The sequence below is a fragment of the Carassius carassius genome, chromosome 27 (assembly GCF_963082965.1).
Source record: "Carassius carassius chromosome 27, fCarCar2.1, whole genome shotgun sequence".
NCBI classification, from domain to species: Eukaryota; Metazoa; Chordata; class Actinopteri; order Cypriniformes; family Cyprinidae; genus Carassius; species Carassius carassius.
The window spans coordinates 7,636,820-7,662,392 of NC_081781.1; the positions used below are offsets into that span (position 1 = coordinate 7,636,820).

The window sequence follows — 25,573 nt, forward strand, 5'->3', positions numbered from 1 at the left end:
CTTTTTATCGGAACGTAAGCTAATGTTTCTACACATTTGCATTCTCTTGGTCCCTTCTGGAGGATCAAATACATCGCACAAATCATAATGTTAGACCAATCTGAGCTGGGTCACTACAAAACCCACCACTAACAAGACCCCATCGACACACCTGGGACAGAAAACAGTGGAAAATTCATAATAGTTGTCCAGCAAAAACAAGTAAAGAGGTGAGGGGAAAAAAAGATAATTCTTTACGCCATCATGCCTGGGGTTTAAACAAGCAAGGAATGGGATCAGCTTTTGACAAGTGGCCTGTGAGTGTTTTGCAGAAAGAGACTGAAATCACTATTGGACGGAATCACGCTACTGGAATATCCTGCTGTTTTATAGTTGTGTGCAAAGCTGTCGGAGTGGGCCACAGTAAAAAGCGGCACGACTAACTGTGCTACAGAAGCCACAGCTCTAACTGGCACAATATATCGTGTGCTGCTTAGATCCTGGTTCCCACCCAGGACGGGTTCATCTCAGTAGTGCGTCAGGGGGACTGAACACGTCACCTGCCTTTTTAAATGAATTTCATTCGCACAAACTGTACAAAACAGGATCACTCCACTCAAAGGTCATTTACTCGCTATGAGATCATTCAAAATAAGTACAATTTGTCTCGTTCATATACTTTGTGTAAAAATATCTTTAATAGCTGATAAGAGCATTCACTATGTGTTGAGTGTTATTTCATTACATGTGTTGAAAATGAAATGAAACATACACGTAATTTGTAATGTTAACCCGGTTATATTGTAAACGTGTAATTATATCACACATATATTAAAATATATTCATTTGCTCGACATGGAACAATGTAATTTATTACAATTTAACCCATTTAAAATTGTATAAAAATAATGTTTAAAAAAGAATTCAACTGAAAAAGGCACTGGTTTACTAACTAACTTTTTCACTATAGTAATTAAACAAAAAAACAAAAAGCAAAAAAACAAAACACTGGTGATATGGGATTTGCAAAGTGTTGTGAAGTGACTGCTGATGAAGTGAAGGTCAATGAAAGAATGCCTGCATGATTTAAAAGGAGAAAAGGAGAACTTTGATCTCAAAATGTCCTTTTAGAAGAAGGGCGCTTCGGGAAGATGCCAAAAGATGGAATGCCAGATACATGGATGTCAGGCTAAAAAGGCCTGGGAGATTAAAAATAGCCCTTTCAGCAGCGTCACATTTTGTGAAAGCTTTAATCCTGAAGCGTCTCATTTCTCTCACTCTCTCGTCTTTGTACCTCAGGTGTGCTGCATTCATCTGCCAAGGCTCAATTAACAGTTCACCCAAAAATGTGAATCCTGTCATCGTTTAGTCAACTTTCTGTCATTACGAATGCCTGCGTTATTTTCTTTCTTTCATGAAAAAGAAAAAGAGATTCAAGGCAGAATGTCCAAGATGTTCTTTTTCATATAAAATAAAAATAAAATAACAAAACAAATAAGCGGCTAGTTTTATGAGGCGTTTTATAATTTTGAATCATAGAATTATAAACTTTGAAATCTGTTTTCATTGTATGGGGAAAACAGCTCAGACATTCTGCCCAGCATTTCATTTAGTGTTTAATGGAATCAAGAGAAAATAACATGGGCTTGGAATTGGCATGAGGGTGAGTAAATGCTATTATTTTCATTTTTGGGTGAACAGTTCCTTAATTGAATCAATCACTTGTGCACTTTTTTTTGCGTTGCTCTTGATCAACATGGAGGAGCTGTTATAAGGATTCAGTGAGATTTAACTCTATAAACACACCCATGGCTCCTTGGCTTATGAAGCATGGCAGAAAAACAAGGGCATCTAAGAACAAACATGTGACAAGTTGTGTGTACAGTTGCGGTTTCGGTATGAAAACAAGCAACAAACGCATATTGTGAACTTATGCACAAAGGGTTTGGTCTCTCTATGGGCCATAATCACATCTGGTTTTAATGACAACCTCTTGCACAAGGACAGTAAAGATTCCATGTCTGGGATGGAGAGTCTGTGTGCGCTGTTTACTGAAAGTGACAAATCAGATCTAATCAACAAGTTTTTTCATCAAGTATTTTCCAAGTTTGAACTACATTTGATTTAGGCGTGATTTAAGTGAGGTCTGGAATGCCTACGAGAGGCAGACATCCTAAAATGATGTTCGAAATTGCTCTTGGCCTTCCCCGCCCAACATTATTCCATTATTTGCTTTTGCTGTGGCTTACATTAATTGAATTTCATTGTTTTGAAAGAGTTTTAGCACTTGCTTGTCCGTTGTTTAAACTATTATAGTGTTTTAGAAATTTCCCTTATACTGATTCCCAGCATTAAATCTGAATTTTGCTCTAAACCATTTTTGACAGGCATCCAAAAACCGTAAACGTTCCTTCTTGGACCAATATAACAGTACGAACAAATCAGGCGAGCCACGGTATGTGACTAATATTAAAAAGACACATGCTTTTCATATGCAGCGCACAGGGAACTTACATTCAGCAACAACAGGCCGATTAAGGATTCAAGCTGCCAGTTAGGGCCATGTTTTTTTGGTTCCGAAATCATTAATAGCACGTCTGAATTATAACTCAATCTTTTTTATGACAGTTTCTCCTGAGACTAAGTCCGCTGCAGAAAACAACTACAAATGTTGTGCGTAATGACTGGCCTACAGACAGAAGCAGTTTCGGTAAATAGTTTAGCCCACTGATGCATGCTGTGAGACCACTGACAGAGCCAGATCTCACCCTTGGGTCCTGTTTTATTTATATATGGAGGAGTAGAAGTAGGATCTTTCTTCACAACTAAATTGAATGTGACGTTATTTTAAAAAATGTCTTTTCATGAGATATTTTTCATGTATAACTGGTGGTGACTAGGACAAGGACAACAGAAGTATGTTAAAGGGGATTAAAAAAGCATGACAGAGCAAGAAAGTTATTTAAACAAATGTAAGGAAGCTGATAGAAGGTTTAAAGCATGTATATACATATAAATTAAACATATAAAAAGTGAAATAAGTAAACTGCAAATATGAAACAAGACATTAAAAAGGGGAAAAGATGAATTCATGAAATGGAAGCAATGTTGATTAGCATGAAGTGAAATCAATATACATATAAACTCAGATCAGAACTGAGGCGTACTTTTCCTGATAACACACTATTTGTATTATTACATTTTACATTTACAACTGTAGAGCTCCTTTACCTGTGGTCGAAAAGCAGAGCAGAACCAGGAAAACTGGGAGAGCTTTCTGGAACCTCCATCTCCACCACCTACCACTGACGAACGAAATCCTGCCAATCAGATTTAGCAAATTCAATTTCAAAACAAAACCGCAATTCAATTTATTACTACATGTCATTTTAGTACAGTGTAAATACACAAAAACCACAACTGCATTAGAGGTTTCATTAAATAGTCTGCCGTTAAAACTGGAAACATTATTTGACGGATGTTTGGAAACAAATTCGAGTTTATTTGTGCGAAAAATGCAAATAGCGTCATGAATTGTTGTCTCTGGTTTTCTTAGTCATTGACTTAAAACGCTTCATACATGGCAACAGGCATAAACTTCATGCATTAGCTTTTCTCACTCTCACACACACGCAGGAGCATAATATCTTTATTCATGCGTCTATAATTTGGGAGAACTTTGAAGGTTTAAATTATGTATTTGTGGCATGGAAACCATTTTTTCTTGTCAGAACAGTGACCGCAGCCATGCAAAAACTGCCCCGTTACATAATGACTAATCACTCTCCCACGTCAGCCATAATAAGTTTGCTGAAAAAGATCACGGATGGTGAGGTTTACAAAGGGGTACACCACTATTTACAAAGCAAAACTTGAAATTACAGGAAACATAAAGGCTAAAAAAAACATAAAAGTGTGTGTTATCTATAAAGGGATTCATGCAAGTAAAAAAATATCATAGCTGCTAAAATACATGGAAGGGTACCTTGAAAAACAATTTAGCTATACAGAAAACGAGTGTTAAAAAAAGTAAATGATAATGTTTAAAACTACAATGCCGTTACATGGTCTTAAAGAGACAGATCACCCCTCAAAAAATATAAACTCTGTCAACGTCTCATGACTGTATAGAACACAAAATAAATATTTTGAAAGTCAGTGAGGTCTAAACAACACTGAACTCCATTGAGTTTCATAGTACGGACAAAAATCAGGGACATTTTTGAAAAGGTTTTCTTTTGTGTTACTCATAAGAAATACAATCAAAATGAGTGTGAATTTTTTTTACTTTTAGGTGAACTATCCCTTTAAACTAGGGCAGCACAATTATGACAAAAATCATAATTGTCGATTATTCCCTTGAAACTGGATTATTAATTACGATAAATCACAATTTACACTGAATGATGATACCATTGTTTGATGCAACTGCATGCCGAGGTCACACCTCTTCTCTTTTCGAAAGACATCCTGGGATTTTTAATGACCACAGAGAGTCATTATATGAAATGCCTCTTTATATGAAAATAAACAAGCTGAAAGCACTCTATCTGGAAAAACTTTAGTGCTTTTCTATAGCATTAAGCCTCAAATGTCAAATATAAAAATATCAGATTGTTTTCTTCTTCAAATGATAAAAAAAAATTAAAGTATAAAAATATGAATGGTATTGTAATGTTATACTAAAAACAATGGAAAAACCATATAAAGAAAAAGCATATCTTAACCGCTTTGAACGATTATGTAATTGTGGCATCCATAATTGGAATTGCGATTAGAAACTCAATTAGTTGTGCAGCTCTACTTTAAGCTATTGTTAACCATACTATACACTAACCATCCAATGTCCATCCATGTTCAAAAAAGAGGTCAGGATACTGAGATGTGCAGACTCCACATCCCCTTAAAAGCAATGATTGTAGTCTAAAACCTGCTCAGAATGGATCACTATTTTGGTTCTTCAGATCTACAATAATGGACAGTATGGAGCATTGCCCAGGAGTCCCTGCTCTCATTCCTTCATAAAAAGACTGTGCTGTTCTAGCAGAGGCTACTGACACTATCAGCATCCATTTTCAACTTTAAAATAGTCCTTCTGAGAGTTTTTCATCACAGATTGTTGACAAGCTGCAAAAACTCCAAAAGAACTTTTAGGTTTTTACTGGAAAGGGAAGTTGACAATAATTTCGAAAATATAGAATCTTTAATGATTCCGTGTTGCACCACAGATTCAGAAAATAACCCCTTTATCATGGAAATTTTTTGGGTTCTTGAGTTGGTTCTGGTTCTTTACAACAAAAAAAGTAATGATGTTACAGCTATAAATATCACTGTTATTCAGATCAGAGTATTGTTTTCCCCAGCTCTTTGAAACATAAGAACATCGCTGGTTTTCTAAAGGGCTAAAAAAAAGTTCTTCAAATGATTCTACTACTGAATCAAAGAGTGAAGAGTTAAGTTAGAAAGCACGTAGCACCAATCCGAACAACCATCTCAGAAGAATCAACTGCACATATCAGTGACTTTTCACTATGAACCACATTAAGAAGCAAAATTTGAAATTGGAGATCAACAAACAACCCCTGATCTGTAATCTGCTTCCAAGAAGGCGAGTTCTGGTAAGTCATTATCTGAGGTCTATGGAAAATGAAGATTCCAGTGGGAGATGACAACCAATAGAGACCTCCTAAGTTACTCTGACGAAGACATTATTTGTTTAATTAGGCATTGTTCATCTGTATTAGTATTAGGTTGATAAATGTCTTCATTTTTATAAATGGATGGAAAATTCCCTCCATCTGTGACCGAGTATGTTTTAATGAGATTATCGCAATGCTCCATTTGATACTATGGATAATAACACATAGTCTGTAAGCTTTCATTTCCAAGACTTGAAGTGTGAAGTCCCGAAATTTTGTTTCATTTTAACAACCATTGTCAAAAGATAGTAGAGATCTCTATTTTCAACCCAGAAGCGAAGGCAGAATCAGGACAATAGACCGGGCCCTGAATTCATATTTTATTAAACAACCACAACATGCCATCAGTAGCATTCATTAGGCAAGCCACAACTGTGGAATAAAATCATTAAAGGGAAGGGAATCTTATCTAAGAGGAATGCAAGTCAACACCCTGACATAAATGATTGTTACAAATCATAATGTTGTTACATATTTGTCAGCCTTAAATAAACATCCTCATATCATCTCTGTAAGATGGTGCATTTGGCATGAGAGATCAGAATGAGGCCATTTATTACACCACCATATAAAATCAATGTAATACATGACATTAGGGGACATATGAAGATTGTTCAGAATGCTCCCCTAAGCATATGTAAATACACATGAATGGGGTCAGCGACTCAAGGGACTGTGTCAGCAGCATAAAGAACTTGATTCATCATGGCAAAAAATTAGTTGGAAAACCAGAAACAGGGGCTTCTGGTATTCAAACTGCTAAGACTCTCATGCTAAGAAAAGCATTATGTAAAATAAATGTAATTTGCATTAAAATGAACTACAGTTGAGTTACAAAACCTAAACCTTAGATGTAACTAAAAAGTACACCAACACTTCAACAGTTTTTAATTACTGTATTTCGCCATCTTCTGAAACACACCACAGCTGTCAACACTACAGGTAAATGGGATATTCATCAGTCTCTCGTTTTCTCTGACATGAGCTCATCTCATCTAACTGACCTAAGAAATTCCACATTAACCTACTTCATGGTTGTGCCTAAAAATCAAGTAGTCTGTCGGACATCAATTGTCTGTGATGCCTAAAAACTCTGTGTAGGCAGGCCGCTTGCTATAGTGAGAGAGACAGACTATGAGTGGAAGCTATAATTTAGACGTAGACATTTAAAATACTATCTAGTTGAGTTGTTTACAGTTTTATTTGCGGTCATCTAAAAGTCCAATAAGCAATTCATCTGCCCACCAACATTGTAATGTGACACCCATTCTTTTGGGCCATGGATATTTCACTCTAAGTAAAATCTATAAAATAAAACCAAATGCGCACAATTCATCAATTATATATAAAACAAGACTACATGCACTTTCCATTTATAAAAGTAAATGACCTATTTGAATATCAACGTTGTTTAAAATAAGAAAAAATATTTAATGATAAAAAATATATAAATAAAATACGTAGCTGTCTCACAGCTCACTCAGTTTCTAATTGTATTATTATTAGGATTCATTTTAGACGATATTTTAAACATTTATTAAAACGTATCAATATCTTGTGGTCAAATTGTATTTCCACTAATCAGAGCACTTTGTCGTCAGCGAAAGTTAAACAGGGAAAACCACAAGATTTATTTACCTGAGATTGAGTCTGAATATGTAACGTTAGGCTAATTTTACAAAGAAACGTGGAAGTAGTTCAAAAAGTCACTTACATTCTTTCATTGAAGCTCGTCTCGTTGAAGAAGCATTATCTCTTCTCCTGTTTGAACAACTTGTGAGAACTTTTGAGACTGAGGCAGCCCACCATCAACTTTCACGCGCCGCGCCAGTGATTAACACACACGTATCATCACCGGAGATATTTTAAAATTAATTGAAATATCTATTTTTGATGGGTGAACCTGTTCTCCGAGCAGACAGATGATGGGTAAAGCGTTAACAAGAGTTTTACTAGACAAAACTGTGCTTAGCTTGTCCAACCGCTGGAGGCAGTTCTCAATAGAGCCCCACCCTTCTGTGAGAGAAATCCCGAGGAGACCCCAAAAATAAGAAAGAAATGCATGAATACTCTGCATTAGTGTTTGGTACGCACTGTTGCTAGGATTAAATACGAAAATATGAGCAACAATGTAGCATTAAGCGTGTGATTACTTTATATAAAATCATTGTCTTATTTAGGTATAGGCTAATAATACGTGACCGTGTGAAGAAAAAAAAACGGGAGAAATATATATATATATATATATATATATTAATATTGTTTTTGTGTAATTTTAAACTATACAATGTATATAAAGTAACTACATTAACTATACATATATATATATATATATATATATATATATATATATATGTATATATATATACATATATATATATATATACATATATATATATACATATATATATATATATACATATACATATATATATATTTATATACATACACATATATATATATATATATATAACTGTATATACATATATATATATATAAGCTACAGTAAACATGCACACGTGAGAAAGAAAAAAATGAAATAATTTTTTTTACTATGTATATATTAACTATGTAGGCTATTTTATATATATATATATATATATATATATATATATATATATATATATATATATATTATTTAAATTAACTACATTTTACTATATATATTTAGTAAACATTTACTACATACAGAATTTTTTTTTTCATATGTAACTTTTTAAATTATCTGTTAAACTAAAATACATTAGATATTAAAATACAAGAATAAAATATAGCCTATATAATTCAGTCATTTTTCTAATTATATGTTTCATGAACAAATTATTACTTCTTACTAATTTGTTAAATAGTTTATAAAAGGACTGTAAAGATGAGCTTGTCCTCAGTCACCCAAGCTAGCTAGCTACTTTGTTTTCAACGTCAGAGAAGATCTTCCAGTTAGATAGTTCCTACAAGTCGGATAACTGTATTTGCATGTACCTCAGATACTTACATTTCAACAAACAGGTCAAATACGCTCTACAGAAATCACATGTTATGTGCTTGTAACCATTTCCTGTTTACCACAAGCCTATGGGCTGATGAATGATAATACTACACATTTTGTTATCCTTTATTTGGATGTAGAGCCTGCCTCTTTCTTTGAATCAGATAGAGTCCCTGTAGGGGACTGTTAGGTTTTGATCAATTGTGGGTGTGAGAACCCATACACAATAACATGGACATTTATTATAGGCTAGCTACATTTATATGTTTCGTTTAGTATTGAGATTTACAGCCACAATGACATTTTATCATCATAACACAGGAACTTGGCTGAAGATTTTGTATGTAAAACAACTACAGAGCCAGAAATTAAGATTTGAACGATCCTTCCAAATTCTTTGCGGTTCACAAATTACTCATTTGTTCTGCTCAATAGCCATTGCAAAACATGGTAAATTTGAATGATAATGCAGCATACATGGTGGTAAAAAAGATTTAACAGCTTTCTCTATTCCCACAGCACTGATAGCGATCAAGTCATAAACTTTATCTGTGTGCGTCAATGTCAATACCCTTAAACACACTTTAAACACTAAAAAGATATTATAAAGTTAAAAAATTTGATGAATGTGGTCACTCAAAATCTAAGGTTAATTTTGAAAGGTTAAAATACATAGTTATGGTTTAATCCTCAGCTGTAGTGTAAATGTATATGCTGTCCTAGATGGATTTCATCAGAAGCAATACATTACTTTGTAAATTCACTTAAGCCAATTAAACCAGAGTACAAAGGAGTAAGACAGGTGGGATGGAAAATCCCAGGTGATGTTCATTTGCATCCACAGTGAGGCAGGAAAGGATTCAGGCAAATACAGATGCATGCATTGATAGCTCAGTCTACTTCCAGATAAGTGCAATGCCCTTTCTATTACACTTCAGGCTAAACTGTGGAAAGAGAGGAAAACAGTGACACCACTAATGTGACCGCAACAATCACAAGTTGAGCAGAAAACAACAGGAACTGTCTATTGTAATTAAATGTTTCCTGAATATGCACACTGAACCGACCAAGTTCAGTCATGCATAGGGCGGAATGGGTTGTGACCAATAAAAAAAAAAAAAAAAGACCCATCAAAACATAACTACAATCAGTATATCACCTTTAGTGCCTTTGAAATAATATAGCATCCCCGTCTTTCAGTCTGCAGGAATACTTACTGCAGCACATTTTATTGTTCCTACCACCTGGAATGATACAAAAATCAACATTATATGTGTGTGTGTGTGTGTGTATATAATGTTGATTTGAAATAAAAAGCATTCATGACAGTGAAGGAGAAAGTACGGAAGCCTGTTTCTACCATGAAAAATTGTGATGTTTTAAGCTCACAGTTATGCCTTTTTCGCACAATCCTGAGTTTATATATACTTGTGAGATGTTAACTCCCTTGTTTGACACTACAAAGGAAGTCCAAATTCTAAGATATAAACTTGTACCTGCAAGAAGAAAAAAAAGATCAGAATGAGATAAAAAGTTGTGATACCTTTAAAATATTTTAATTGTAGTAGTAGTAGTAGCAATTGTGAGATGTAAACTCAAAAATCTGAGAAAAAGTCAGAATTGTGAGAGATAGAATTCTCAGAATTCAGAGAAAAAAATTCTGACCTTTTTTTTTCTTTTAAAGAATAGTGAGTTTATCTGACAGGTAAGACAAAAAGTTGCAACTATTTTTTTTTTATTTTTTTATTCTGTAGCAGAAACAGCCTCTATAAGATAACTGAAAATCTTTTTCATTTAATTAAGCCAAATAGTCGGCACACATTTTCCATTGATTTGGTTTATAATTGCCATTTATTTGTTTATGTCTGTCCGCGTGTGCAGTCTGTCTGTGCAGAGATCCAGAGTTAACTCCATTATAATCCTTATTCATATTCTAACTGCATGTGTGCAATGCTTATAGTTCACATGATTCAATGTATACACCTTGGAAAGCAGCATATAATGACTACATTTAATAATCAACCACCTAAAAGCAAAATGCGAGATGCTAATTTTTCATGACTATTATTATGAAGAAAACATGCACTGCAAATTACCAATGAAAGAGCTGACAAAGAAAAGATTTATTGCTGATCAGAGCAATGCATAACTAACGGCAGAAAACAGTTACTATGAAAACTAACTGCAGAATCCTTTCACCTGAAGCATACACATAGGAGTGAATGGAAAAAGTAGTTCAGGGCAAAGTGTCTTTAAAGCTCATGTTGCAGAGAGCTTGAAGTAAGATGAGAATTCCTGCTTAAAAGACATCTTGAGACATGCTTCCATGTCCATGCATATCTAACCAAGTTGTTCTGAAGCCAGAAAAAAAAAACCATTAAAACACCACAAACCATGAATATGAATGAACTCCTCAGAATTTGAAAGGGTCTTTCACATGCACCTGATTTTTTGTGTTGTATCTGTATCTCATCGGTCTAGTAATGAGCAACTATTGACATCCAATTTTGCAGAAACAGATGTTGTATTGAGTGATTAGTGAGCGTCCTGTTGCATGTCTCTTTTTAATACAGATGGGGCTAAGGAAAAGGCCCTTTTTCAGTTCCTCTGGGCCAGATCTCTGATAAAGTGGTTTTCGGGGGGACAGCACAATGGTCTCATTCTTTGCCAGTGGTTAGTAGCTTTAGGGCCTTCTGCAGATTCTGGATGGCAGTGCCCACATCCTCATATTGCAGTGCACTGCCTGCGTATTTACAGTATTTCTGAGCCCGAGTAAAGTCTTCTGGTGTGAGCCGCACGTCACCTGTAAAAAGAACATGAGTTACACTTGAGACACACACACACAATACATACATTACCATTTAAATAATTGGGTCAATTTCTTTTTAAATAAATTAATACTTTTTTTCTCAGCAAGGACACATAGAAATGTATCTATTTAAAGTGATAGTGAAGTTATTAACAACTTTTTAAACACTTAAGAAAAAAAATGCTGTTCTTTTTAACAAATTAAAAATCCTGAGAAAAGTAGCACTTTTCCCACTTTTTGCACAACAAGTGTTAAGCACAACAATTGTTTTCAACATTTATAACAATAAGAAATGTTTCTTGATCACCAAATCAGCATATCAGAATGATTTCTTAAGGATCATGTGACAATGAAGGCTGAAGTAATGGCTGCTGAAAATGCTGCTTTGCATCACGTGAATAACTGTATATTAAAGTAGAAAACATTTATTTTAAATTGCAATAACGTCAAATAATTGTTATTACTCTACTGTTGATTAAATAAATGTGGACTTAGTAAGGATACACATAAAAACAATACAATTTAAACAGTATAGTGTATATTCAGTTATTAATAAACTATTAGTAAATATAAAAATGAAATAAATATAAAATGAGACCGATATGACCAGATAGCTTCTCTGCTAATATTTTAATGATTTCCAGGGGGAAATTCTGGGAAAGCTATGTACCCATTTCACACATGCATGTCTCTCCAGTGCCCACCAGCACATTATGATAAATTATAGGGTGAGTTGAGGTTGAGCTAGTTTATGAATACTTAAGTTAAGGCATTTGCCAGTGGGCATGTGAAATATTATAGTCATGGTGCACGAATGCCTTTACCACAATGTAAACTATGCTGGCTCTCACAGTGACACTCTGAGTGACAGTTTGAGCTGAATCCATAATGTGGGAACCAAATAATGAACTGGACAGAGACGACCACCAAAGCACTTGTGAGCTTTCAAAATAGTTTTAGGTAAAGCATTTCTGGGAACCTATAAAGATCTCCAGATCCCGTCTCCTCTCCAGTATTAATATTTAACCAGAATACATTTTTGCCTCATTCAATAGCACTGCTTGCACCTCGATTAGTACAATATACACAGTCTAGAAAGAGTATAACCACTATCTCAACTGAAATGCGATTTCAATAACATTTCAACAAGTTACTACACTAGTAATGTTGTGACCTTGGTCGTCATTTATTTTGGCCATAGAGGGGGTGAAATATGGAACCAAAGGCATATTTGTGCATTTATGGGACTCAAACTGGTTAATCTTTGTGTCATTCACAAATATTCATCAACTTATGTGACGATCAATTGAAAAGAACACAGGAATAACTGGAAATGCATTACAAACGAGTCGAATATTTGAGGCCTATTTGGTTGGTGCAGCTGGACTGAAAGGGTTAGTTCACCCAAAAATGTAAATTAACCTGTGTTTTACTCACCCTCAAAGCATCATAGATGTGTAAATGACTTTCTTCTTTTAGACCAGGGATCCTCAAATCTGGACCTCGAGATCCACTTTCCTCCAGAGTTTAGCTCTAACCCTAATCAAACACACTAGAGCATGCTAATCAGTGGCAATCAATGACTTTGGGATCATTAGAAAGTCACAGGTAGGTGAGTTTGATCAGGGTTGGAGCTAAATTCTGCAGTGCATTGGACCTCCAGGGCAAGATTTGAGGAGCCCTGTTTTAGACGAATCTAATCAGAGTTATATTAATGGTAAATGGTAAATGGACTGCATTTATATAGCGCTTTCAACAGACCACATGGCCATCCAAAGCGCTTTACAATTTGCCTCACATTCACCCATTTACACACTCATTCACACACCGACTGCGGTGTCAGCCATTCAAGGCGCCATCCAGCTCGTCGGGAGCAGCTGGGGTTAGGTGTCTTGCTCAAGGACACCTCAACACTTGGTCAGGTGGAGCCGGGGATTGAGCCACCAACCTTCCAGTTTGTAGACAACCTACATGAACCACTGAGCCACTGCCGCCCCTATTAAAAATTGTCCTGGCCCCTCCAAGCATTACAATTGGGATAAACGGGTGCTTTTTGTCAACAGTCCAGAAGACGTGAAATACAGTGCGCGCACCCATAATACAAATGTGCCTCACAAGGCTTCAGGGGGTGAATAAAGCCCTCCTGTAGCAGTAGCCCCTCACTGTAGAACACAAGATGGATCTTGTGTTCTGCAGTGAGGTCCATCTCTCCTGTAGCGAATCCATGTTTTTGTAAGAAAAACATTCATATTTCAAACATAATAAACACTGTTTTCACTTCATAAGTGCAAGCCATTCTGGGTCGATGGCGTAGGACATGCGCGTCACGCGCACGCCTCGGAGATTTGCTAGTCTCACAAGTCTGTATACAGGAGCAAATTAAGCAAAGTTTCCTTACTTTAGCGGAAAACCAGTCTACTCTTGGCTTATATGTAAATCCTCCAACATTTGTCTTTACAAATCCTCGTTTTGTGCTTCTAATTCGTGACCAGCATTTTCTTTTATGCTCTCTCCACTTTCGTCACTAATCAAGTGATGCATGCATCTTATGTCATGCGTCTGGAATGAATTCCACATAAAACAGTCAGCGGAAGTGACTCATTATGTTTGAAATATGGATATTTTTCTCACAAAAATGCATGGATTCGCTACATGAGGCCTTTATTCACCACAGCTGTGTGAGGCACATTTTACTACGGATGCACGCACTTTATTTCACATCTTCTGGACTGTTGACAAAAAGCACCCACTTAACACCATTGTAATGCTTGAAGGGGCCAGGATGATTTTTTTTTAACTCTGATAAGATTTGTCTGAAAAAAGAAAATCATATACACCTAGGATGCTTTGAGGGTGAGTAAATCACAGGCTAATTTTCATTTTTGGGTGAACTAACCCTTAAAGACTACCTTCTGTGACGTGAGGATTTGTTTGTTAATTAAGATGCATTTCTCAGTGACATGATCCACTCTGGGACTTGTTGTAACTGGTAATAGCTTTGTTATTGTTTGGTGTAGGCAGAGCAGTTGTCTCTGAGGCATGTTGGTATATCAGCTTGTTTGCTGGTCTTGTTCATCACTGTCATGCAAGTATTAATCACCATTAACTACTCTGAAAATAGTGATCAGATCAGCATGAGTTGAGAAAAGGGATTCAATTAATCTAATTCAAAGTCTTTTAACCTATTTATTATAACAGAAGTAAACCATACGGATTCAGTATGATATAATATTATACAGTTAACCAAAATCATAAAGGTAAAAGATGTTGCATCTAATATATAAAACCATTTATAAAACCACTTATGACATTTTTTGACTTCAACAAAAATAAGTAATTTTATTTCAGTAATTTTTATTTATTTTAAATGCTGTTTAAGTTGAATCAGATTGACTATATTAAATCAGATATGCTATATTAAAATAGAATATATATAAATGTTGAGGAAAAAAATTAAACAAATTGAAAATGATAATTAGAAATGTTGGCAAATAAATACCTCTACGCTGAAGTACTAATAAATAAAAAAATACATAAAAATACTAAAAATCACAAATTTACTAAAACCTTAAAATGAAAACTGAAACTAAAGCAAATTCTAATATTTGATTAAACATGAATAATTAAATAAGTACTATATAACTACAATTACTAGTATTATTTTTTTATTATTTATAACTACTATTTTTTGTCTAACTAATTACAGTATTTTAATAGTAATAAATAATATACAAATTATTTCTTATTCATTAATTAATACTAAATACCCCCATTTTATCTTAGCTTCTGAATAAAAAAAAAAAAAAAAAACTTTGTTGCTTAAACAGTTTCTAATTCCTGGTTTCATGGATGAATGCATTCTTTTTACTTTGGTCTGTGCAATATCAAGTAAACAGTTTTTAAATGGGTTCAGATATTGTAACTCTTGGGAGAATGACCCCTACCAAAATCGCCTCCCCTTCAGAGCCTTGTTCCACATCATCAATTAGTGTCTAATGCAGTGCAGACTTTTAATCCAATTAGACAATATCATAGCCGATATGTTCCCAGAAAGAACTCAATAGTTCAGAAATGATGGTTTTGAAAAGCACCTTGCAGTATGACAATGCAAACTTTTCACACGGAGGTTATATTTATGAGTTATCTTCCTTATTTGTCCCTGTCTGGGTATCAGTTATGATAGCATACAGATTTCAATTAGCCAAAACAATATCAAATGATTCTCTGTTTTGTATACACATCTGGTTGAGCTACAAAAACAACTTTTTGTCATCTGAATTTTTTTTCTAGATTTTAATTGCATTACAAAATTCTCAGTCTGCTCTATTTCTGGCAATTGCAGCAACAATAGACAGTCATTGTATATGAAATGACCTCACTCATTAGCCAAATTATTTAACTGGCAGGCTGAATGCCAACAGCAGCTTTGGCCACAATTTGCAATATTCTTATTCTTAATAATTCTTATTAAGGGTACATTCCAGTGACACAATGGCTGGTAAGTAAATGTCATTTTGAGCTTCATCTGTGGTCGTTCCCACCATCTATGAAAAGCCAAAAGCGTCAATCTGCTTCTCATAAAGCCTTAATTTATTTCAGAAAATCCAGTGCAATGTCTGATTTTTTTCCTCTGGCTTCATGAGCAGAAAATTAGGTCCATCATATCTGTGAAATGAGGCTCTATGCTTTTTTTGTCACAACAGTTTGCTGTCTTCAGTGAAATTGGATTACAGTGTATAGGAGTCATCTTCAAACAAAAAGCTTACCTTCCTGGGTATTGTTTAGAAGTGAAGGATCGACCACTGGCATGGTTCTTGGAACAGGCACTGGTTTGACGAGCTGTGCTGCTCCAAAAGAGGGAAAAAAAGTCAGCTCATAACCATGTTAGCGTTTTTTGCATTTGCAATCATGGCTGATAGGATGTTGAAAAACTGTAATGAATGAATTAACCAGCCCATTTATTTTAGACCACTGTAACTGATTTAGATGCAGGTGCGCTCAGCTACCAGCTACGGCTGAGAACAATCTTTCCAAGGAAGAAAAGAACAAAAGGTACATTTTATTTAAAAGGGTCATATGATGCTTTTTTAAAGATCATTATTTGGTGTATTTGTTGTAACCGAATATGTTGTCATGCTTTATTTTTCAAATACTGTACATTATTGTAGGTCTTTTATGCCCCGCCTCTCAAACACCTCGTTTTCTACACAGTCCCTCCTTTTGACAAGTGTAGTCTACTCTGATTGGCCAACTGACCCAGTGCATTGGGATTGGCTGAACACCACAAGCACTCGTCGAAAATGTAATGCCCCTTTTCATAATCAAAATAAATGCAAAGACAGTAAATAATGTCCTTAGTTTTACCATCAGTTCAAGCCTGAAAGGGGAACAGAGTTGTGTGCATGCACTTGCACACACACACACACAAGACGCGCAAAACTCCGCTTTTGAACATTCAATAGAAAATACTTAAACTAATAACAAAACATACTTCCAGTAGCTGATTCAGAAGCACCAGATTGTCGTAGCAAAGTAAAAATTACCTCCTCTCCTAGGTTCACAAAACAGTCATCCATAAAATGCGTTGCTGTTCTCTTGTAACTTCTAAGTAATCTTAAAAGATAATAGTATCGGAAATATCACCGATACCACAACAAATTCTGGCATCGTCATGTACATGAACCCATATACCGATCCGATACCATTTTATTAAACAAGACCTAGTTATGACCACTAGCTTTGCCTAACCGCTGCATGGTTCTTCTTCGCTGCTCAGAATGCATTGCAAACACAGGAAGTTGTGCTGTGTTGCCACAAGCAACCCCTGTTTACAGCAGCGAAGAAGAAATGAAAAGGCGTTAGCAGCACTGATCTATATATGACTGGATCGCTCATCGCGTTCTAAACTGCCAACAGACAGTGAAGCCGCTTCTATATTATAGATCAGTGGTTAGCAGTATGTCTGCTGTTTAGCAGTATTCCAGACTGGACCAACCAGACAGTAAAACGGCGACTAGGGATGCCACAAGTACTGGCACTTCACTACCAAGTCGGTGCTGAAAATAAAAAAATGTGATGATACCAGCGTCTGTGTAGTACCGGTAGTAAGTTACCGACTCCCGAGTATATTCGGTACCCGCAGCTGCGTTCAGTCGCTTCCGTGTTAGTCTAAGCGCAGGGCTCCAGACTGTAGCCGAATATATATACTAGTGTCTGTGAATATTAAACATCAAATTATTATTTAAATATTACTCCTGCAAATTCTACATCTCTGTGGGTGACTGGCAGATGCGCGGGAGCTTGCTGTTTTTTAGTCTCTGCCGTGTGTTACTATATGAGGACACGAACGCATATACCGTCACTTCATGAGAATTTACCGTTTCATTTGAGAAAACTGTTCGGTTTAACATGAGTAAATTGACAATATATTAAGCTACTGTTGTAGCCTACAGTAGATTTAGCTATGTCTCTATTTAATAATAATAATAATAATAATACGTCTCTATTAATAATAAGACGGTTGCTTGTTTTTTACTTGTTTTGTTGTAAAGAGATTATCTGATTAATATATTTTTTTATATTCCTAGACTTATTTTAGTTTGCGGGGATAGATTTTTGGCTGCATTTGAAGTTCTTTTTCGCTTAAGAAAATAAATAATATTACTGTCAAATTCATGTCAGATAATAAAAATACTGTAATAAATACAGTAGTTCACCATGTATTTGTTCATGTTTTATTAAGGGATAAGTCTGAAGCACACCATAAAATAATTCTAGCAATTTACACAGGGCTAGTAGTATATACAGCTGTATATACATATACACACCCAGGTATCGGATCAGTACTCTGTATCGGCCGATGCCCTGAGCCCAGGTATCGGAATCGGTATCGGAAAGAGAAAAAGGGTATCGGAACATCTCTAACTGAAACCACGCCTTCTTTCTTTGCATGTACATTTGGGCGGCATTAAGCAAATATTCCCACATCGTGACGTAGACATGTGGGGGCGTGTTTGAATGAGCTGTTTTAGGGGGGCGTGACAGAGTCTTAGCTTTGATAAAGAATATCTCTTTGTATTTGAGAATTTAGTATTTGCAACTTTACAGATCTTCTTCATGCACCAAGAGCTTGTAACACTCCAAAGAGAAAGGAAAAACTGAAATCACATCATATGACCCCTTTAAAGAAAAGCTCACTTTGGTTTCATCTAAAGAGTCTGAGAGCTGGCATAATGTCAGATACAAGAGCAAGGAAATGAGAGCATGCTATGCATGATCAAATTAAGTGGTTGCACCTCTGGGGTGCCATGTTGCAGATTAGTCATTTCCGTGTTTGGAAGGCGAAGCACTAATCACAGAGGACAGCAGTTACCAGGGGAAACATGCCCCTCATGGGGACCCTGAGCCTGCCTTTCTGCACTTTAGAAAGACAAACAGGAACCCTGAATGGGATATATACAAGCACGCTAGAGCTCTGTCCCAGTCCTCTGATAAGTACTAATTAACCTATACGTTTGAGTCAAGGGATGAATGAAAATCAGTGTTCATCAATCACTGCCCACACAAATTGAGCGAATACTGATTTTAAATTTTGTTATCAAATGCATGGCTGTCCATAAACAAGAAACACTTCCTCAAAAAAATACAAAAAACCTTAATTCCTAAGTACACAGACTATCACGTAAAAGTTTGGGGTTGGTAAGATTTTGTAACAGCAGTAATATGGTGATATATTATAACAATTTAATATAACTATTTCCTATTTTGATATATTTTTTCTTCAAAGCGGAATTTTCAGCAGCCATTACTCCAGTCTTTAATGCTACATGATTTGGTGCTCAAGAAACATTTCTTACTATTATCGATGTTAAATGATAATGCTTACTATTATGTTAAAACAGTTGTGCTGTGCACAATTAAAAATGTGTTTTTAGAGTCACTTCCTAACCATTTAATTCAGCGGTTCTCAATTCCAGTTCTTGCACCCCACTGCTCTGCACATATTGTATGTCTCTCTTTGTAAATACACGTTAGAAGTGAGCTCCGTGCATGAACTGTGTTCCGACTGACATGGTCTCTACACAGTGTTTACTGCTCCCTACCCCCTGAGCAGGGGAAATCTGTTGAAGTTTACTTCACTTCGGAACATTCATTCACGGATTTGCGTTGCACAACGTCCGTCTGCACACACGGACAAGTGTGACATCATATACCTCTGTAAATCAATACAATTTAAATTCATGTCTCGCACACCTCAATGCACTTTGAATGGAACATATCATTCGATTCGAACTAGAGTCATGGCGGAATATCCTGTGATGTCCACTTCGCAGGGCACTTATGTTCAAATAGAAAAAACGTCTGAAGCAATAAGAGAAACGTACAAAATGTGCAGAGCAGTGGGGCACGAGGACTGAAATTGAGAACCACTGATTTAATGTGTCCTTGCTGAAAAGGATTATTAATTTCTTACTTACCCCAAACTTTTCAATAGTAGTGTATAGTGGAAGCATGGGAGATGATTTTAAAGTACACTTAAGCTCAGCTAGCTTACCTTCTGGATGGGGAATCTCTGCAGGTGTATTGGCTGGTGCGTGTGACCCAGGAGGTATCTGAATATTACTGAAATTGGATGCTGAAGGTTGATTTGATGGGTGGCCGTGGAAAGAAGGCTGAGATTGGGGTGGATTGTGAGGAGCTTCCGAAGGACCACCACCCTCCGCACCAAATTCATCATCTAAAGTAAAGAGGAAAAACAAGCAAATATGTTCACGCAAACAGCATTACGCCTTGTCAACATTAAGCATGTTGTGAAAGCGTCCAGAAAGTTCCACTTTGTTTTGGAAAAAGCAATGCAATTCAGAATGAAGTTTTCCTTCCTACAGTCAGTTTTCCACAACTAATGGAGCTCTGAACTGTCTGCTGCCAGCTCTAATCAGGCTTTTCAGTTTTCTCACATTATCCCATTCAGTGATGAAAAGATGCCTATGTTCATAGCATTATTTTCTCACATAATTTTATCATGAATACAAATCATGGAACAAATGAATCTCACTGCCAGTCAACTGTTTGAGGGTTTTAGTTGTAAAAACCTTTGATGAAGTGGCTTCAATCTGAAAATATCAGAGCAACTTCCTGTAGCCAAGGAGATACTTGGCAGCAAAGGGAAACAAACACTACACAAAACTGTTATATTTGGACACGCAGAATTTTATCAGCCGAACCTATTCTGCAAATGACATTTTAGCATGATTTGATTTAAGCTTGAAACATTTTTGATCATCAAAACCCTGGAAAAAGTTGATGAGGACCGCTATTACACGGAACCAATTTCAATCAATTGCAAGCTGAACCCTAAGACACCCCAAACTGAGTGATGAATATAAATAAACAGAACAAGGAAAAAAGGCAAGAAATTTCTATAAACTGCGGCGGGGTTCTTCCATTTGAAATTTAACAACCATCCCACATTCATAATGTTTCTAAAGCCCCTGGGCAGATTCGATTTTGCAAATATATCATATTACAACAAAACACAGTTTAGAGGTTAGCTTAGCATCATATGTATTTGCCTGCATCAGCAACATTTAATAACGAGGTAAAACTTTTCATCACAGGATACAACTAAATGAAGCATATGAAAAACACATTTCTAAATAAGCTTGCTTTAAACATGCTTTTTTGACAACATTCCTTTCCCCAGACATGTGTCAGGGGGTTTATTTTCATAATCTACGGTGAAATAATAAGGGTGGGGCAAGTCAAACAAACATTATGCTATTATGAAAATATGGCCTTCATATGGTTTCTGTGCAGAGGGGATTGGTCGGCCAAAGATCAGGGGGATTCCTGGTCGATCCTGGAGCAGAGTTTTGTTCTCAGAGCGATGCTGTAGGCAAATGAAGAATTGTGAAAAATAAGTTGGCAGACTTTGACCACGAAAGTCTAGACTTGAGATAGCTTTGTACTGCTATAGTGAAAAGACCGGTTGTGATTACACAAGGATAGCACCAGAAAAAAGCCATCCCCTCTGTTCTTAAGAGAAATAATACACACCGAGGGGCTGGATGAAGAGCTGAGCTATGCATGAATAAGCTGTGGCTCTGCAAAAAAAATATATATATATATACCACACTTTCCCTGTGAAAGCTGTAAATAAGCCGATTTATTTTGTGCGTACTTGTTGCATGACTTATCAATGTGATTTGCTTTGTTAATTTTTTTTGTGTGCGTTACTGATTTATCAGTGTGCTACCATTTCCGGGTACTTGAGTACTAAAGTGCCAATCCATAATACAGATCCTACCTTTCACTGCCCAGTACATAAGAAAGATTGATCTGTTAAACTTATTTTAAAACTCCATTACAGTTCTAAGTAACGAAAAAACCCCGAAAGCTTTGTTTTAAGTAGGAAGGTGATGGAGCCAACACTGGTTCTAGCGCACTATGGATTTGTAAAAGTCAACACGAGGATTAAGAGAAGCTCTCTCTGCAAATAGGTTTCTTTATTTATTATTGATCAGTGCTGATTTCTGAGCTGAATTCTGAACGTTTTAATGGGTGTGCTCAACCGAACTCTACAGCTGCTGGCCAAAAATTGTGACCTACATTACACTTAAAAAGAAAAATGTATTCTGTGCTAATTAGTGACAGGGAGGGAATGGAAAAATTGTGAACAGATGGAATGGTTTTAACATGCAAGATGAATTGCTTGGAATGCTGCAGTCATGTACGTCTGGAAAAGTATGGAGGGAAAAGTCATTTGTGGAATTGTAAAATGTATGCAACACTTGAGGAAATACTGCAATAGGAGGGAGATGCTGTAATAATAATAATAAAAAAAAAAACAGCAATCAGAATTGTAATGGGCGATTTAATTTGCAAGGGCAAAAGGGCATAATTATAGGGAGTAATTAAATTTGAAGCATGCCCAAATCACGTTTTGCAATTAGTCATGCTACATAAAGTTATACATAATCATACTGTACATGTATACACATGGTCATGCTTGTTATATTTGTTTCAATTGATTCGACTCAATGCAAACCAATTCAAATTCAAAGGTTCACCTGAATACTACTAAATAGTAATTTAGAGTCAAAATGACTTCAGCATGTCTAGAGCATGTTCTTCACTGACTTTTTAAACCTCAAATTTTTTCCAAGCTGTACTTGTTCTGACACCAGAGCCCATTTGAGTTTGACCTTAATTTCTCAACGGCTAAAATAAAGAGCCCCTACTTTCCATGGAGTCATGGCACGGGTGCAAGTCCTGCTCCAGGAAACGAACAGCTACTGGTGTAAACACTGTAGATGAGTCTTAGGAACAGTATACTAATTGAGAAACTTGTTACAGATCAGTTCTCTTTCCTTCAAATAAGCCTTTTTCCCATGCCCTGAGGCATGCTTGCTGTGCATATATTCCCGTAAGTGGGAAAGCCAAACTCCTATGGCAAGGAGACAATACCACTAGTATGGTTCTTAAAGGAATATTCCACATTCAACACAACTGAGGTTCAACCAGCATTTGTAGCATAATGTTGATTACCACAAATGATAATTTTACCTCGTGCTTTCTTTTCTTTAAATCTCATGTTGTGTTCTAGTCATTTTAACCCAAGACAATGAAACATTTCCTGAGAATCCTAGTTAAAGTTACAAAAGACTTTGCTCACACAAGGTGTAACAACTTCCCAAAAAGAACTGACAATTTTTGCCCTACCTTGTTATACTTGTGGTGCTCCTAGTCAAAAATGATATATATATATATATATATATATATATATATATATATTTTTTTTTTTTTTTCACTTAAAAACTGAGGTGCATAAGCTCAAATCAATGAGGCCTATACCAATCAGTTCCAAAAATACAAAACCTGTATTAACTGAAAGAAAAGATGACAAAAAGATTGAATCCAACATAGTCATAATATAGCATAGTGACAGATTTACAATCAATTTTTTAAAGGCTAGTCATTTTTGACTGGGACACCAAAGTAAGTAAAGGATTTTCAGCACAGCATGTTCCTTCAACATTACATAACTTAAAATATAAAATTCTAGCAAATAAAACACTCTACTTTGTTAGACTTTATTAATGGAAACAATTGCTTTTGGAAAAACACAGTGATCACTTTTCAAGTGCTACTTCATCATATGCTGAAATAAGAGGGTTGGACTGTCAAATTGGGATCCCGCATACACAGGAACAACTTTAACTGCTAAGGACAACAGAAAACAAGACCTGATGCAGGTCTGATCTCAAACAAGGTCTGGTGTTTGTTATACAACACATAAACATCTTGGCATATTGTTATAATTATTTTTCTAAGGGACTTCCTTGGAAAAGCAATTTGACGGACATAGTGAACGAGACAAATCTGTGATAAGGTGTTAAAACTCCACAAGGCAAAAGCATGCTATAATTTTTCTCTTGGCAATGCTGCACATCAGTGGGAATAACCAAGCATGAGGTAACTACTTAACAAGAGGGGCCCAGCTGCTAGATGTAAAGCTCAAGAAATCTAACTGAAAACCATTAAAAGTTGAAGAAACACTTGTGACATGAGTTTTTGACAGCAGTTAAAAATAAAACAGCTTACACAGAATAAAAACCCGTGATGATACAGGCAACATCATACAAATATTACATTCTACATTCTATTACATTCAGAAACATACTGTGCATGCATGTGTATGTCCCAACGGCTCAGTCTACAGATGACTTCATCTTTGACATGAGCAGGCCAGGTCAAAAGCAGCACGCCCAGCAGATGTGGAGGGGAGAGTGATCTAACTGAATCCCATCGCCAAGCACTATTTTGACCTCCACATGAACGAGGAAAATTCTTCACTCGTAATAATTCCACATTTTCATGTAATCATTAAAAAAAGATACACTCCATAATGAAATTGCAACTAATAGGAGGATAAATCTAAGACTAACGGCAAAAAACTTTCTCAAGTAGATTAATTTGCATATTCTACTTTATAAATATGCTATATTGCAGACCTATTTCACTTGCAGCCCACTTAGCAAAGGTTTCATGGATGCGCTTGAGAAATGTCCCCCATTTCTCTTAGACTGCTTTAATTGAAGTGAAAATGTGGCACTGCATGCACTCTGTGGAGAATTGTGTGTGTGTCAACTGTCAATCATTTAGGTTTAAAATTAGGTTTTAAAAAATAAAATAAAATAGACAATGAAAACCAACAGTTCCAAGCAGAACAGAATGAAATCAGGATTGCACCAATGAATGCAATTTGCTCTCAACCAGTGCGTTTATTATGCAGCTAGACTGTAACCATAATGAAAGAGTACAATGTGAAGAGGCACTATAAAATAGATGCATAGCTCTTGCAATCAGTCAGATATACTCGCTTTGTCATAGAAACATTTTGAAAGCCAATTTGCAGTATGTTTTCAGAATTTCCTCCTAGGTGGGAATGGCTGTCATAAACAATGCAAAATGTTATAAAAATTAATTCTTAAATTATCAAAAACATTGCAATGCAACTGTTCTCTGCTGCTTTCATTCACAAAATATTGTACCTCGGGCTTGCCCCAATGAATGTTTCATTTGGCCCACTTCTTGATGTTGAAGTTTCATTCATGAAGTTGAATAGCCCTGCTACATGCTATTGGCACTTCCATGGTGTTCTACGTCTGGTGATCATTACTTTAAATAAAGTTTCAAGAGGACATGGGTTTGGTATTACTATTGTGTAAACACTTTAGGATGAAATGACCTTTTCCTTTCAAAATGCCCAAATCAAAACACTGGAATTATGTAACTCCATATACAAATCACTGAATTAACCATTCCAATTTTTATTATACAGTAACATAAGAAACCTAATTAAACAATACGTAATCTATTTGTGTTCTGTGAACTGATTACATTAATTTACTTTTGAAATGTAATATACTATACACTGGCTGAAAGTAAAATGCTGCAAAAGATTTCTTAAGAAGTCAACTTCCACCACTACAATGTAACTTCCGATTACTATGCTGCGGCTTTTCTTTAATCAGTTTGGCTGGTTTTATTCTTTTTTTTTTTTTTTTATCAACACTGTTTATAAGGTACTGCATTACT

General features: G+C 35.8%; 2 protein-coding genes across 12 annotated transcripts in view; both read right to left on the reverse strand.

Annotated features, from left to right (window-relative positions):
- The window catches only part of LOC132106592 (adhesion G-protein coupled receptor G6-like), a 36,818-nt gene extending 29,142 nt beyond the window's left edge, over positions 1-7,676 (reverse strand). For all 10 annotated transcript variants that reach the window (XM_059512410.1, XM_059512411.1, XM_059512408.1 and 7 more), the window contains exons 1-2: positions 7,393-7,676; positions 3,211-3,299 (exon numbers count right to left, since the gene is read on the reverse strand). In XM_059512410.1, coding sequence (XP_059368393.1) covers positions 3,211-3,299; positions 7,393-7,394 — 91 coding nt within the window. In that variant the 5' untranslated portion in view covers positions 7,395-7,676. The remainder of the gene's footprint in view (positions 1-3,210; positions 3,300-7,392) is intronic.
- Positions 7,677-10,765: 3,089 nt separating this feature from the next.
- LOC132106596 (vacuolar protein sorting-associated protein VTA1 homolog) overlaps positions 10,766-25,573 on the reverse strand; it is a 30,546-nt gene continuing 15,738 nt past the window's right edge. For both annotated transcript variants that reach the window (XM_059512416.1, XM_059512417.1), the window contains 3 exons: positions 20,028-20,210; positions 16,240-16,317; positions 10,766-11,467 (listed from right to left, as the gene is read on the reverse strand). In XM_059512416.1, the coding sequence (XP_059368399.1) occupies positions 11,322-11,467; positions 16,240-16,317; positions 20,028-20,210 (407 nt within the window). In that variant the 3' untranslated portion in view covers positions 10,766-11,321. The remainder of the gene's footprint in view (positions 11,468-16,239; positions 16,318-20,027; positions 20,211-25,573) is intronic.